This window comes from Carettochelys insculpta, chromosome 1, assembly GCF_033958435.1.
Source record: "Carettochelys insculpta isolate YL-2023 chromosome 1, ASM3395843v1, whole genome shotgun sequence".
In the NCBI taxonomy this organism is placed as follows: Eukaryota; Metazoa; Chordata; order Testudines; family Carettochelyidae; genus Carettochelys; species Carettochelys insculpta.
The window spans coordinates 8,328,703-8,345,442 of NC_134137.1; the positions used below are offsets into that span (position 1 = coordinate 8,328,703).

The 16,740-nt window shown below is 47.3% G+C and overlaps 1 protein-coding gene across 1 annotated transcript; it reads left to right on the forward strand.

The window, feature by feature from the left end:
- Positions 1-4,872: 4,872 nt before the first annotated feature.
- LOC142002867 (olfactory receptor 52D1-like) lies at positions 4,873-5,811 on the forward strand. Its single transcript, XM_074979332.1, has one exon. The coding sequence runs from the start codon at positions 4,873-4,875 to the stop codon at positions 5,809-5,811; it is 939 nt and encodes a 312-aa protein (XP_074835433.1).
- The last annotated feature ends 10,929 nt before the right edge of the window (positions 5,812-16,740 follow it).

Sequence of the window (16,740 nt, forward strand, 5' to 3'; positions counted from 1 at the left end):
GATGGGGAGAAGATGGTCACGCTCTAAATGATGGGCAGCAACATGGAAATGTGGGAGACAAATTACTGCATCTTAATCTTGGCTCTTCCGTTTTCCTTCTGGGTTTCCCTAGTGCTGGATCATCCTATTGATTCTGAAAGATTCAGATTGTCCAGACAATCTCCAGCCTAGGTATCAACAAATCATTTCTTTGTTCCCCAAGGAGTCTCACATGCTGAAGTTCCCCAGGGTCTGTTTTCTACTCCTCAAGCTGCTCACGGGGCTCTGGGAATTGTTTGAGAGTCCAGGACAGCCTGTGTGTCCTCTAGCACTGTGCAGGGGATTTATAAAGGTGGTAGTCAAACACAGCAAGTGTCAGATGAGAGATTCATGCACCGATGAATAGGGGTCTGCCTCTCTGTCACTGTAAGTGGACTGCCTCTCTTAGCTGAGAGTTTCCTCTTTCTGCAAGTTGTTGGTGAGTATCCTTTTTCTGAAAGCTGTTTAGTTTACCAGTTAGGTTACCTGGTAAAACTGAAGCTAAAAATTATTGGGAATAGTTGAGACATATGTATCTGTTTTTTCAGGTTAGTTCCTTGTCTCTTTCTATGTCCTTCTATCTGGCTCACCAGCTTCCTTTTTACCGTCTGCTGATTTTCGTCTGTTTCACTCAAGTTTTCCTATTCAGCAATTGCGCTGCCTGTTGGGAAGTGCAGCCAAAGTCTCTTCAGGAGGTAGGTGAGTTACTATATGATTCAAAGAAAGAATAGGTCACACACTGGCCAGACTCTGCTCTGTCATTCTGCCTTCACGGGGGTACTCCAGATTGAAAACGGCCTCCCTGTGAGCATGAGTAGAGCCCATGAATTTTGGAATCCCTGTTCTTCAGAGCCAGTCTTAAAAATGCCACATTAATGTAGCATTTCCTTTGGACTCCTCGAGCACCCTACAGAAGAGCAGTCTCTGTAGCAGGAGCTGCGAAGATGATTTTCACAGCTGGGAGATGAAAATTAATCACAAAGAATGATTCTGGTCCCATCGAGATCAAGGAGAAAACTTGCGACTAGCTCAGGAATTCCCCCATAATCTAAATATAGGGGATTAAATACAGGTCCTGAGTAATGCCATTGACTTCAGAGGGGGTCGTTCTCTGGCCTCCTTTGGATGGCTGAGCTTGGCTGCGTCTACACGTGCACGCTACTTCGAAGTAGCGGCAGTAACTTCGAAATAGCGCCCGTCACGTCTACACGTGTTGGGCGCTATTTCGAAGTTGAAATCGACGTTAGGCGGCGAGACGTCGAAGTCGCTAACCCCATGAGCGGATGGGAATAGCGCCCTACTTCGACGTTCAACATCGAAGTAGGGACGTGTAGACGATCCGCGTCCCGCAACATCGAAATAGCGGGGTCCTCCATGGCGGCCATCAGCTGGGGGGTTGAGAGATACTCTCTCTCCAGCCCTTGCGGGGCTCTGTGGTCACCGTGGGCAGCAGCCCTTAGCCCAGGGCTTCTGGCTGCTGCTGCTGCAGCTGGGGGTCCGTGCTGCATATACAGGGTCTGCAACTAGTTGTTGGCTCTGTGTATCTTGCACTGTTTAATGAAAGTGTGTCTGGGAGGGGCCCTTTAAGGGAGCGGCTTGCTGTTGAGTCCGCCCCGTGACCCTGTCTGCAGCTGTGCCTGGCTCCCTTATTTCGATGTGTGCTACTTTGCCGTGTAGACGTTCCCTCGCTGTGCCTATTTCGATGTTGGGCTGAGCAACGTCGAAGTTGAACATCGACGTTGCCAGCCCTGGAGGACGTGTAGACGTTATTCATCGAAATAGCCTATTTCGATGTCGCAACATCAAAATAAGCTATTTCGAAGTTGGGTGCACGTGTAGACGTAGCCCTTGTTAGGAGTGAAGATCTGACAGGAGTGTTCCTGAAATCTCAAACTCACAAGCTGAGAGGTGGAAAACCATCAGAATAACAATTTTTTTTGTGGGTGGCAGCAGGGAGAGTTGTCTCTTCTCTCTGTGCTGCTGCGTCTCTGAGTCTGGGGAGGATGAGAAATAGCAAAAGGCTGCAGAAATAAAAGCCTGTTCCTCTTTCTGAGGAAATCAGGTGGGTGAAACTTTCCTTGGGGAGGTCCAGGAGTGCATAGAGAGTGTGCGTGGAGTGACAAGGGGGGATATTCAGTAAACAGTGTGCAGTGTGGTGCATTCCTGAAATGGGGCAAAGGACTTCTGGCCTAATACACAGAGCAAAGAGGTGTAGCCAGGCCTCCTAGGGGTGTCTCAGACACTACCACCATGTAGACCGCACTGAGGCAGACACTCTGTGACACGTTCCTTCCTCCAGAACATCCCTGCTTCCCTGAATCATCCCGCTGCAGCCTCCTGGCAAAGTCAGCAATTGCCTGCCAAGGAAAGCAGCCTCAGGAAAGTGTGCCTGGGTTTCTGACAGCCTGCGGGACGGGAGGGGTTTGTGTCATTGTCATGCTGGGCCTTTTGCTCTGCATAGCCTCTCTTCCCACCCCCAGGCCTGTCCCTCTCTCCATCTGTGCATGCCCTCAGCTGATGCTTGGTTTCCCTTCCCCCCTCTCTCCCCCCGACAGAAAGGCAGTTCATGCAGATCTCCCCCTTTTCCTTGTTACAGGGGGACACTGAGCTTAACCTAGTCCGGGAAGGTATTTGTGCGAGCTGTCGCTGTGGGGCCTGTAGGTTTTGTCCTGAGTGAGGGAGGGTCACTGGTAGGTACTGGAAGGTAGGGGTTGGAGGGGGCGGGGGCTTCGTGGATCGGCAGGCAGTGTAACAGGTTGTGGAGAAGTCCAGGTGTGTGCAAAGGGAGGTGGGCAGCCCTGATGGTTACAGGGCAGGGAGTGGCATGAACACAGACAGGTGGGCAGCGCTGGGACGTGTATTTGCTCTCAGTGTGTTTGAGCTCGTTCCTGGAGTCTCTTTCCCCTCCGAGCCACAGAGCTGCAGCCTGTGTGTTTCTGTCTGTTGGAGTTGAATGACAGTAACATAACATCCAGCATTTCTCTGGGGGAAGGAACCATGCGTGTTTGTTCCTCAGTTGGTTCAGTCTCCATCACATTCTGATGTCCTTTTCATACGTTCCTTCTCCATCCAAGGCTGCCCCCGTTCCAGCAGCACACTGGCCTCCATTGTCCTCTCTGTGCTCCCTGGCTTCCATGCTGTCGTAATCATGAGGGTTAGCCAGCAGCCTGGGGGCAAATGGGTTAACCTCCTTAGCCAGGTGGGATTGTTGTATAGGAATGTAGGTAAAAATTGAATTTTGGCTCCTCCTTCTTCTGTTCTCTGTCTTTTTGCTCCTTCTTTCCAGCCATGAGGGAGAGAGACACAGAATATCTCCCTCCAAGAACAGGCCCTCCAATCTTCTGTAAGTAGGGTAAAGTTTAGATGAGTCCTTTCGGCTTTATTGTTTTATGGTTTGGGAAGTGGGATCTGATGTCTGTGCACTTTTTAGAAACGTTCTTTTACTCCCCTTGTAACTAAGTTCTAGGCCCACAGTGAAAACTCCCCGTGTGTTTTACTTTGTGACTCTTCCATCTAGTCATGAGGCTTGCAACAGAAATATTGTTGTAATAATAAAGGTTCTCTCTTTTTCTTTTTATTAACCTGTTTTTGGTCAATGTTTGTGTCCTGGTTTTCAGTTTTGGGGCTGAGATTTCCCAAGTAGTCTCTCCCTGGTTTCCTTATTATTACTTGGTTGGTGGCAGTGAATTTTATCCCCAAAATCTAAGGTTTTTAGGATTTTTTGGGGACGTTTATACCAAAACCTGGTAGATAAGGTTTTGCAGGTACCTTTGCTGGCCCCCACTTCTGCATTTATCTTGCTAAAGTGGGGAAGAAGCCATGACACATGCCCTCTGAGCTGCCTGGTGCTCCCCACAGCTCTTACTCTGCAGGGCAGGAGGTATCTCCCCTGAAGTCCTGCTCCCTTGACAGAGAGGCAATCAGTTTTCCCAGGGAGAATCACCCATGGAGAGTGGCAAACACCAGGGCACGGCTGCTGTGGCTCTTTGTGCACCCATAGACACCGTGCCTGACTTCAGAGATTGCTTCACAGCAACAACTTGAAGGCTGATATATATACACATTCTAATGAGAGCTTGCAACCCTGGGACATGTGAGGGCCTAGATAAATACCAGAGCCACTGGCACCTGCCTAAATGAGTGGGCCGTGTTTACACAAACATTTCATCCCTGAATACTCCAGGACCATTTGAAAGCCACCTATGTTTGCCATTCATGGTGAGGGTTGTATGTTCATCCTTCGGATATTTTATGGACTCAAGTCATTACGTTTCTCACCATGCAGTACCTAAGGGGATCTCTCCACCGTATGAAATACACGCCTCTAGTAAGAGTTTCAAGGCTCCAAGAGCATAGGATTATTTTCCCCAGGGGTCTCCATTCAACATGATCACAGAGAGAAAAAGTGCCCAGGTGTTACACAGAGAAGTCCAGGAGAGGCTGAAACATTATTTTATCTTTTGGTCTTGTATTTTCTCAACGATTACCCATTCCATTCCTGTTGCAGACCAATGGTTTGTGCTGTTTCTCACCACGAACAGTGAGCAGGAATTCCCAGAGCAGAATTCCAAGATCAGAGTGCCTTGACAGCCAGCTCTTGTCCTGACATCCCACAGTTAAGTTAGAACCTTGTTAGGTGTTTGAGGAGTTGAAGATATTTCCTCCAATGGGGAGACCCCTTAAAATTATTGACACTGAAGTTCATGGGCCATCCTGTGACCCATCCACATGGCTTGCTTAGCTCCCTTGGAGGACATCTCTGGACTTCATTATGTGTAATCTCCCTTGCTCTGCTTCTATCCCTTCACAGGAACCATGAAGACCGCTGAGCTTACTCAGTTCCACACCCACCTCATGGCAGCTTTCAACCTCAGCTCCTCTGAGCCTTCAACATTCATTCTAACGGGCATCCCTGGCCTGGAAGCGGCCCACATCTGGATTTCCATCCCTTTCTCTGTATTCTATATGAGCAGCATGTTTGGAAATTTCACACTTCTGTTTGTTGTAGCTAAAGAGCAGACCTTACACAAGCCAATGTACCTGCTGCTCTGCATGCTGGCGCTCACGGACATTGGAATGTCGACCTCTGTCGTGCCTAAGGCACTGCTTATATTTTGGTTCAATTTGAAGGGCATTACTCTGGGCGGCTGTCTCACCCAGATGTTCTTCATTCACATGGTTCTTGCTATGCAGTCAGCCATCGTCGTCACCATGGCCCTCGACCGCTATGTTGCCATATGTAACCCCCTGAGATACTCCACCATCCTCACCAACGCACATGTAGCTAAGCTGGGGTTAGTGTGTTTGTTAAGAGCTGTTTTTGTTGTACTGCCCCTTCCCTTGCTCCTGAGGGCACAGCCGTTTTGTGCCAACCACATTATCTCCCATACCTACTGCGAGCACATAGCAGTGGCAAAGCTGTCTTGTGGGGACACCACATTCAATAGGACGTATGGCTTGGTGACAGCACTAGCAGTCAGCGGGTTGGACCTGATGCTTATTGCATTGTCGTATGGACTGATCATCAGAGCTGTCCTGAGCATCTCCTGCAAGAAAGCCACCCAAAAAGCCCTCAACACCTGCACAGCTCACATCGGTGTGTTGCTGATATCTTATACTTCCTGCCTCTTCTCCTTCCTGACACAAAGGTTTGATAAGAGCATTCCTTCCCATGTGCACATCACTTTGGCCAACCTCTATCTCCTTGTTCCCCCGGTGCTTAACCCTATCATTTATGGGGTCAAGACCAAAGAGCTTCGTGACAAAGTGGGTAAATACACCTTCAGAAGGTGATTACCTGCAGCCACTGACTTTAAATCTCTGCAGTAAGAGGAGAAAAGGTTAGCTGTCTATGAATGAAGGGTTCTGAGCCACAGTTTGGCTGAGCTGAGCACCGGGGAAGTTCACAGCCTGAGAAGTTCCTCATACCGAATGTCTTATCACTCCATGACCCGGCACTGCTCTCTTCATTGGTGAGTTCTCTCTCTTTGATTGTCACTGGATCTCTTTTGGCATTACCCACCAGCCTACGCTCCACATACTCTGTCACCTGGCCTTTTTCGGACTTCCAGACCACCAGAAGATACTGCCGTCCTCTCACACCAGGTGGTTTTCCTTTCGTCAAACCGAAGTTACACTGTCAGATAGCTAGAAGCAAAAGCAAACAAGAATGCTCAACTTCTTTGTCATATCTACAGTGATCCTGGAATAAAATTGACCTCACTTTTCTACCTGGGATGCTTCAGTCAGTGTGGAGGACAAACCAAAGATTTCAGTTGTAAAAGTGAATGCGAGTAAGTTGTTGCAGGACCTGAGGATGTTCTACTCGGGGATTTTAGGTAAGAGTTGTGAGTGTAACCGCATGGAAGGGTCCTATGGCACCTTATAGATTAACAGAAAAGTTTTGAGAATGAGCTTTTGTGAGCACAGACTCACTTCTTCAGATGCTGGTCTTGGAAATCTGCAGGGTCAGGTATAAATAAGCCAGAGCAAGGGTGGGGATAACAAGGTTAGCTCAGTCAGCAAGGGTGAGGCTGACTACCAGCAGTTGATCTGGAGGTGTGAACACCAAGGGAGGGGAAGCTGCTTCTGTATTTAGCCAGCCATTCGCAGTCTTTGTTTAAGCCAGAGCTGAGGGCGTCGAATTTGCAGATGAATTATAGCTCAGAAATTTCTCTTTGGAGTCTGGTCCTGAAATTTCTTTGCTGTAGGATAGCTACTTTTAAGTCTGCTACTGTGTGGCATGGGAGATTGAAGTGCTCTCCTATGGGTTTTTGTATGTTGCCATTTCTGATATCTGATTTGTGTGCATTTATTCTTTTACGTAGAGACTGTCCACTTTGTCTGATGTATATAGCAGAGGGGCATTGCTGGCACATGATGGCATAAATTATATTGGTAGATGTGCAGCTGAATGAACCCACGATGGAGTGGCTGATCTGGTTAGGTCCTGTAATGGTGTTGCTGGTGTAGATATTTGGGCAGAGCTGACAAAGAGGTTTGTTGCATGGATGGGTCCCTGAGTTAGAGTCACCCTTGCTGACTGAGCTAACCTTGTTATCCCCACCCTTGCTCTGGCTTATTTATACCTGGCCCTGCAGATTTCCAAGACCAGCATCTGAAGAAGTGAGTCTGTGCTCACGAAAGCTCATGCTCAAAACTTTCCTGTTAGTCTATAAGGTGCCACAGGACCCTTCGTTGCTGTTACAGATCCAGACTAACACGGCTACCCCTCCGATACTTGTGAGTTTGTGTTTCTTCAGAAGCGGACGACTGTGTTAAACTGCAACCTCACCATTGTGTCAAATACCTTACTCTTCTATAGATTTGAATTCGGAGTGACTTTTAGCAAACTGCTCCAGTGCATGCACTTACCATTTCCTTTGTTGAAGACGTCAAAAGGAGTTGTGGAGATTTCATGCTGGAGTTTGTGAAGGAGATAGAACAGATTGCCACCCAACAGCAAGGTAACTGAGTCACTTAAGCTGTGTCTACACATGCACGCTACTTCGAAGTAGCGGCACTAACTTCGAAATAGCGCCCGTCGCGGCTACACGCGTCGGGTGCTATTTCGAAGTTAACTTCGACGTTAGGCGGCGAGACGTCGAAGTCGCTAACCTCATGAGGGGATCGGAATAGCGCCCTACTTCGACGTTCAACGTCGAAGTAGGGACCGTGTAGACAATCCGCGTCCCGCAACATCGAAATTGCCGGGTCCTCCATGGCGGCCATCAGCTGGGGGGTTGAGAGATGCTCTCTCTCCAGCCCCTGCGGGGCTCTATGGTCACCGTGGGCAGCAGCCCTTAGCCCAGGGCTTCTGGATGCCGCTGCGGCAGCTGGGGATCCATGCTGCAGGCACAGGGTCTGCAACCATTTGTCGGCTCTGTGGATCTTGTGTTGTTTAGTGCAACTGTGTCTGGGAGGGGCCCTTTAAGGGAGCGGCTTGCTATTGAGTCCGCCCTGTGACCCTGTCTGCAGCTGTGCCTGGCACCCTTATTTCGATGTGTGCTACTTTGGCATGTAGACGTACCCTCGCAGCGCCTATTTCGATGTGGTGCTGCACAATGTCGAAGTTGAACATCGACGTTGCCAGCCCTGGAGGACGTGTAGACGTTATTCATCGAAATAGCCTATTTCGATATTTGCTACATTGAAATAAGCTATTTCGATGTTGGCTTCACGTGTAGACGTAGTCTTACAGTACTAAGTCCTTCTTTCCTCAGTCCTTTATTCCCCAGGCTTTGTCTACATTTACCAGATTAAAACACTGTCACAGCAATGCAACAGTGTGGTCTCACCTCAGCGTAAGAGAGATCTCCACCAGCACTTTAAGAAAAATCACTTTGATGAGGGCTGTAGCTTTCAGGCTGAAAGTGTAGCTCTGAGCACTGGAAGCCTGTTTACACCAGTGCTTTAAGGCCTTGACAATTACTGTACTCTGGAAGGTGTGTGTGTGTGTGCGCGCATGCAATAACTTACCAGTGCTCCAAGACTGGCTGATAACTCATTTTCGCCAGTGTTTTATGGAGACCTTGGACATTTGGAACAGCCATAGAGGAATCAGACTCTGGCTCCCTGACCTCAGAGCAACCAGGACAAGCAGTTTTGGCTTGAAGGTCTCAAACACAATTTGTATGGTGACAGGGACAAAGGCTTTAATGAATGTCACCTGTTTTCTCTTTCTTTGCTAACCCAACCTTTAAGCAATGCTGCAGTTGAAAGATTATTGTCTCAGATGAACCTGATGTAGACAAAATTACACCACAAGTTACACGAGGAACTCTTAGAAAATGTTCTTTGTTAGGATACATATTTAAGGATGCAAATTCCTTTGTGTACTGGTTGTACAGGTGGAAGAAATGATTTCCCTGGTCAGTGCAGGTGTCTGACCTACAGCAGAAGCTAGACAGAAACAGTGAGGATAAAATTTTGCCTTTTGGAGAATAAAAGTGAAAAACACATTCAAAAGCCGGACACAGGCCACTATCCCTGAATGCCATTGGAAATAAAGAGCAACGAAGGGTCCTGTGGCACCTTATAGACTAACAGAAAAGTTTAGAGCATGAGCTTTCGTGAGTTAACTCACTTCTTCAGATGCTGGTCCTGGAAATCTGCAAGGCCAGGTATAAATAGGCCAGAGTAAGGCTGGGGATAACGAGGTTAGCTCAGTCAGGCAGGCTGAGTTGTATTGTCACCAGTAGATCTGGAGGTGTGAACTCCAAGAGAGGGGAAGCTGCTTTTGTATTTAGCCAGCCATTCACAGTCTTTGTTTAATCCTGAGCTGAGGGTATTGAATTTGCAGATGAATTGTAGCTCAGCAATTTCTCTTTGGAGTCTGTTCTTGAAATTTCTTTGCTGCAGGATAGCTACTTTTAAATCTGCTACTGTGTGTCCTCGGAGATTGAAGTGCTCTCCTATGGGTTTTTGTATATTGCCATTTCTGATGTCTGATTTGTGTGCATTTATTCTTTTACGTAGGGACTGTCCACTTTGTCCGATGTATATGGCAGAGGGGCATTGCTGGCACATGATGGCATAAATTACATTGGTAGATGTGCAGCTGAATGAGCCCACAATGGTGTGGCTGATCCGGTTAGGTCCTGTAATGATGTTGCTGGTGTGTATATGTGGGCAGAGCTGGCAACGAGGTTTGTTGCATGGATGGGTCCCTGAGATAGAGTGACTGTGGTGCGGTGTATAGTTGCTTGTTAGGATTTGTTTTAGGTTGGCAGGTTGTCTGTGAGCAATGATAGGTCTGCCTCCCAAGGCCTGTGAAAGTGGGGGATCATTGTCCAGGATGGGTTGTAGATCCCTGATGATGCGCTGTAGAGGTTTTAGCTGAGGACTGTAGGTGATGGCTAGTGGTGTTCTGTTGGTTTCCCTCTTGGGCTTGTCCTGTAGTAGGAGGCTTTGTGGCACACGTCTGGCTCTGTTGATTTGTGAAAAATCCTTTGCAATCTACATACTGCACAGACTACAGTGAGAGATTATGCCACACACTCTCAAAGAAACTGAGGAACCATCTGATCAGCGTCCTGTACAACAAACAGGAGAACATCAAAAAAGAGCTCTCCAATCTGGAGTCTTTCATCAATAACCAACCTTCAACACAAACTTCCACGCCGCTGAACTTTACTAAAATAAGACAAGAGATTTACACTAGACACTTCACTACTATACAGAAGAAAAAGGACTGCAAACTTTCTAAACTCCTGCCTGCCACACAGAGCCACAGCAGTGGTACCACTAACTCAGCCAGCAATATCATCAATCTGTCCAGCTACACACTCAGCTCAGCAGAAGAGTCTGCCCTTTCTCGGGGACTCTCTTTTTGCCCCACCACACGCACAAACATGATACAGTTCTGCGGTGATCTGGAAGCCTACTTTCGCCATCTCAGACTCAAAGAATACTTTCAACACAACACTGACCAACACACCATTACACACACAACCTCCCAGCAGCACAAGAAGAGTAACTCCACGTGGACTCCTCCCGAGGGCAGAAACAACAGTCTGGACCTATACATAGAATGCTTCCGCTGACGCGCACAGACAGAAATTGTGGAGAAACAACATCGTTTGCCTCACAACCTCAGTCGTGCGGAACTCAATGCCATCCACAGCCTCAGAAGCAACCCTGACATTATAATCAAAGAGGCAGATAAAGGAGGAGCTACTGTCATCATGGACAGGTCTGACTACCAGAAGGAGGCTTCCAGACAACTCTGCAACACCAGATTTTACAGGCTACTTTCCTCAGACCACACCGAGGAATACACTAAAAAACTACACCGTCTGCTCAGGACACTCCCTACACAAGCACAAGAACAGATCTATACCAACACACCTCTAGAGCCCCGTCCAGGGTTATTCTACTTACTACCCAAAATCCACAAGCCTGGAAATCCTGGACACCCCATCATCTCCGGTATTGGCACTCTCACTGAAGGACTGTCTGGTTATGTGGACTCTCTCCTCAGACCCTATGTCACCAACACCCCCAGCTACCTCCGCGACACCACTGACTTCCTGAGAAGACTGCAATACGTTGGTGACCTACCAGAAAACACTATCCTAGCAACCATGGATGTAGAGGCTCTGTATACCAACATCCCACACAAAGATGGAATAAATGCTGTCCGGAACAGTATCCCTGATGATGCTACAGCACATCTGGCGGCTGAGCTCTGCAACTTTATACTCACACACAACTATTTCAGATTCAGTGACAATATATACCTTCAAATCAGCGGCACAGCTATGGGTACCCGCATGGCCCCTCAATATGACAATATTTTCATGGCTGACCTAGAACAACGCTTCCTCAACTCTCGTCCACTAACACCCCGGCTCTATTTACGCTACATTGACGACATCTTCATCATCTGGACCCATGGGGAGGAGACTCTGGAGGAATTCCACTGGGACTTCAACAACTTCCACCCCAACATCAAGCTCAGCCTGGACCAATCTACACAGGAGATCCACTTCCTTGACACTACTGTTCTTATACACAATGGACACATCAGTACCACCCTGTACCGTAAACCCACTGACCGCTACTCCTATCTCCATGCCTCCAGCTTCCATCCCAGACACACCACACGATCCATCGTTTACAGCCAAGCACTTAGATATAACTGCATTTGTTCCAACCCCTCCGACAGAGACAAACACCTACAGGATCTGCACCAAGCATTCCTGAGACTGCAATACCCACCTGAGGAAGTGAGAAAACAAATCAACAGAGCCAGACGTGTGCCACGAAGCCTCCTACTACAGGACAAGCCCAAGAGGGAAACCAACAGAACACCACTAGCCATCACCTACAGTCCTCAGCTAAAACCTCTACAGCGCATCATCAGGGATCTACAACCCATCCTGGACAATGATCCCCCACTTTCACAGGCCTTGGGAGGCAGACCTATCATTGCTCACAGACAACCTGCCAACCTAAAACAAATCCTAACAAGCAACTATACACCGCACCACAGTCACTCTATCTCAGGGACCCATCCATGCAACAAACCTCGTTGCCAGCTCTGCCCACATATACACACCAGCAACATCATTACAGGACCTAACCGGATCAGCCACACCATTGTGGGCTCATTCAGCTGCACATCTACCAATGTAATTTATGCCATCATGTGCCAGCAATGCCCCTCTGCCATATACATCGGACAAAGTGGACAGTCCCTACGTAAAAGAATAAATGCACACAAATCAGACATCAGAAATGGCAATATACAAAAACCCATAGGAGAGCACTTCAATCTCCCAGGACACACAGTAGCAGATTTAAAAGTAGCTATCCTGCAGCAAAGAAATTTCAAGAACAGACTCCAAAGAGAAATTGCTGAGCTACAATTCATCTGCAAATTCAATGCCCTCAGCTCAGGATTAAACAAAGACTGTGAATGGCTGGCTAAATACAAAAGCAGCTTCCCCTCTCTTGGAGTTCACACCTCCAGATCTACTGATGACAATACAACTCAGCCTGCCTGACTGAGCTAACCTCGTTATCCCCAGCCTTACTCTGGCCTATTTATACCTGGCCTTGCAGATTTCCAGGACCAGCATCTGAAGAAGTGAGTTAACTCACGAAAGCTCATGCTCTAAACTTTTCTGTTAGTCTATAAGGTGCCACAGGACCCTTCGTTGCTCTACAGATCCAGACTAACATGGCTACCCCTCTGATAATTGGAAATAAACAACATCATCCTCTTATTGCTGGTTTTGTACCATATGGGGTTGGAAAACATGGCTCATGTGTCACATCCAGACCTTGGCTTATCTGAATCTTCCTGCAACCTCCCTCCCACCCAGACTCCCGCCCTCAGCACGGTCCTGCAGTTTTCATCCTGCTCAAACCTCACACCCCTTTCTGCTCCCCATCAGACCCCTTCCACATGCTGAACCCTGAAACCCCCATTTTTGTCCCACCCGCAGAAGAATTAATCTATCCTGGGACAACCTCTGAACCTCAGTTATCCCCTTCGTCCTCCCTTCCCCACCTGTGGGGCTGGACCGTGAGGTGTCTCAGTCAGGGGCCACATCCATGAGGACTTATCTTCCCCTCTCGCTTTTATGTGGCCCCCAACTGATTTATCTGTGGGCCCCAGCCCGAGAAAGGTTCCCCTCCCTTTCTGTGCTATGTACATTTTGAGCTCCTCCACAGGTGTTTTAATCCCATCCTTCTCTCTTTTGGTTGGAAACCCCTCCAAGCCCTCAATCAGAATGCATGTACCAGCACTGGGGGCTTGATTTTCAATTTGGCATCTCATAGTTATGTTGCTGAGGTGAACAAACTCCTGCTGGGGCTTACAAATACTTTTAAATCAAATCACTCAAGCTTACATTTGTTATATAGACCAAGAGGGGCTTCTGGGAGGAAAACAAAGGACAGGCCAAGGAGGGCCAAGGGCTTTGTGGACTTCCCATTTGAAGAAGAATCCGCTGCCCCTGCGATTGGGAAATATGAAGAACAGACTATGAACTTTTTCTATGTTGTCTCCATGCCCGTAGGGTGGGTTCCTTGTCCCTTTCACAATTTTCTTCCTTTTTTTCCCCATTTACAATTCCTGTTTAATATGTTTAATATGTCTTGTAAAAAAAAGATGCATTCTCTTTGGAAAAGGTCCAGAAAAAGCCAAGTAAATGATGAGGGGTTTGGAACAGGTGCCATATGAAGAAAGATAAAAAGACTGTGACTTTTCAGCGTAGGAAAGAGAATACACAGTGGGGATATGTTAGAAGTCTGTAAAATCAAAACTGGTGTTGAAAAAGTGAATATAGAAGAAGTTATTTACTTCCTCCCATAACATACAGACTAAGGGTCACCAAATGAAATTAATGGGTAGCAGGTTTAAAACTAGCAAAAGGAAGATTTTGTTCACACAGTGAAGAGTGGCCTGTGGAACTCCTTGCCAGAGGATGTTGTGAAGACCACGACTTAAAGAGGGTTCAAAAAAGAGCTAGATAAATTTGTGGAGGTTGGGTCCGTCAATGGCTGTTATCCAGGGTGGGTAGGAGGGTGTCCCTGGCCTCTGTTTTTCAGAGGCTGGAAATGGATGTCAGGAGAGAGATCACTTGATGATTACCTGTTCTCTCCACTCCCTCTGGGGCATCTGGCATTGGCCTCTGTTGGAAGACAGGACACTCGTCTGGGTGGACCTTTGTTCTGACCCAGTGTGGCCATTCTTGCGTTCTCATTGTGTTTTGAATGTAAAGCAGTGATAAGCAGGTTAGGGATATGGCCAGAACTGAGACAGCACCTTGGAAGGGGGACATCTTAGCTCCTCTCCTAAGTGGCTGTGACAGGATTGTGGGTGAAGCCCCTTAAGAGTCCTTTGTGTACTGGTATCATGCACAGCTTTGCAGAGACGGGTATCATGCACAACCTTTTCCCTGAACTCTCTTATTGTGGGGCTAGAGCAGTAACTTGACTTGACTTGACTTCAACCTTCTGAGTGGAGTACATAGGTCATTGGCAGGTCTCCTCCACTTCACTCTGTCTCAAGACATAACTTACAGCTGATTCCAGGCGTACACCAGTTTCTGTCCTTCACTCGCAGTAGATCCTCTGCACGTTGTCCATTGTCTTTCTCTTGTGTATTTTCCTTGCAGGTTCCATTTGAGAGCTTGACAGACCGTGCTTTCTTCTCTTGATTTGAACGTCAAGTGGTTCTTGTTATTCTTTGTTCGTGCTCCTCCTTTACGACAAAGTCATGCTGTTTGTTGTGAAGGATGTACCTCAGGCATCTGTTTCTGAATGTCTGTAACTTGTGATTAAAGCAGTAAACGTGACATTATTTGTTTGGCCTTTTGAACTTACCTTGAAAGAAATGAAAGTGTGCTCAAGGAACTGACTAAATAAACCACAGGGTTCACTCTGCCTGAGAAGTGTTTGGAACTATTGATTCACCTAGGCTGGCAGGACTGGGCTCTCACTGAAAAGCAATACACACCCAAAATCCTCTGGGTGGCTTGGTAAAGACGAGGAAATCAACACAAGTGACTGTAAGAGCGTGGTGACCTTCCTGTGTCTTTCTAAGACATCTATTTCACTCACAAGTTATTTGGCTTGAGAGAAGAATTTGCGGGAGAAATTCAATGGTCTATTGTACAGGTGGTTTGGTAAGGTCATGATGTCTCTTCTTGCATTACAATCTATCAAGATGAGGGTGACAGCTTGCATGGAAGAGCTTAACAAAGTGTTTCTCAACCTTTTATCTGATAAAGTACTCATGAAAAAAAAAATTGCTTGCATGCACCTGAGGGTGTGTGTACTACCAGCTGAGAAACATGGTCTGAAAGTAATCTGAGGCCTTGAAACAAGTGCCATTCAGCCTTTCCCGTTTACTGCAAAGTTTTCAGGAGTCAGATTTGTTTTGCATACCACCAAGTTACACCTCACTGAAAACCTACTTGCAAAAACATGCAAAACTATCACAGAAAACTACTTCTGAAAACTTGCTGACCTCCTACCGTCTTATCATCAAATAAATGAATGGGAATGGAAATATTGTACTTACATTTCAACACAAGGCGTAGGAAGCACGAGAAACAAGTCGTTGTTTGAATGAACTTTTAGATTGTACTGACTTTACTAGTGCTTTTTGTGTAGCCTGATGTAAAACTAGGATATGTCTAGGTGAGTTGGGGTACCCCCTGGAGGACCTCAGTGTTCCCCCAAGGGTACAGGTACCCCTGGATGAGAAGCACTGGTTTAACAGAGCATTTCATGGTGCACAGATTCTCTTAAAGAAGAGGATATTAAAGAAGGATTTCAAAAATAAGTAACTTTTGTGACAAAGTCAAGCCAGAGGCTTGAAATATAGTGGGAAAAAGGCAGCCGCAAAAATTAACAGTCTGCTCATTAGAGGTGGAGGGCTGCAGGACCGTAAGGAGCAGATGGCATTGAGCTGGTCCAGGCAGATTGGGGCCAGCTGACTCCACTTCAGGCTTGCTGGAGGATTTTAAAAGCCTGCCTAGCTCGAAGGAGGAGGGGGACAGAGCACACTCCCACCCAGAGTTACAGAGGCAGAATCAGCAAAGGAGGGAGTCCCAGGCGTGGCTGGGCTCCCAGCCCCAAAAACTATCTGCAGGCTCAAACCCCTGGCAAAAGGGGAAGCCTGCCTGCCTGCCCAAACACTGGCCAGGGAAAGAGGGGCCCTGGCCTCATGGTTAATAACAATTATTTCCAATTAAGAGCGAGGTAACAGTGCTGAAAATACATTTGATCCTACAGACATTGGGAACAAAGCCATGGTTAAAGCTGAATCAAGTTTTGCACTTAAAGTAGGGATTCAGCTTCTGCAAATGTGAAGAATGCCGTGTAGCCTTGGCCAGCACTTACCCTCTGAGTACAGATAGAGGTTTTGAAGTCAATTCCCTTGATAATTTGTGAACTAGTGCACGTCGTCTTGCCCCCTTAAAAGTTCCTTCTTCCTTTGCTTACGAAAGAGGCGATCTATAGGCACAGGATGCAGGTTTGCTAACGGGATAGTCGCACCACCATTTTTTGGCGTGAACACTATAATTTTCCCTTTGGAGTAGCTGTGACATTGGTCACTGGAGGGACGACGGCTTTTAGGAGCAGTGAGCGCTCTGAGGCTTTCAGCTCCAGGTCCCCCTCTGGTTCCCTCATTTTAAACCTGTGACTTGCACTCCTGCTCCTGTTTTCTCATTAGTGGTCCTAGGCAGTCATTTGTGTCCT

What these genes read in the sequence shown, in the direction of transcription:
- LOC142002867 (XM_074979332.1), top strand. Translation starts at nt 4,873, where the DNA reads ATGGCAGCTTTCAACCTCAGCTCCTCTGAGCCTTCAACATTCATTCTA.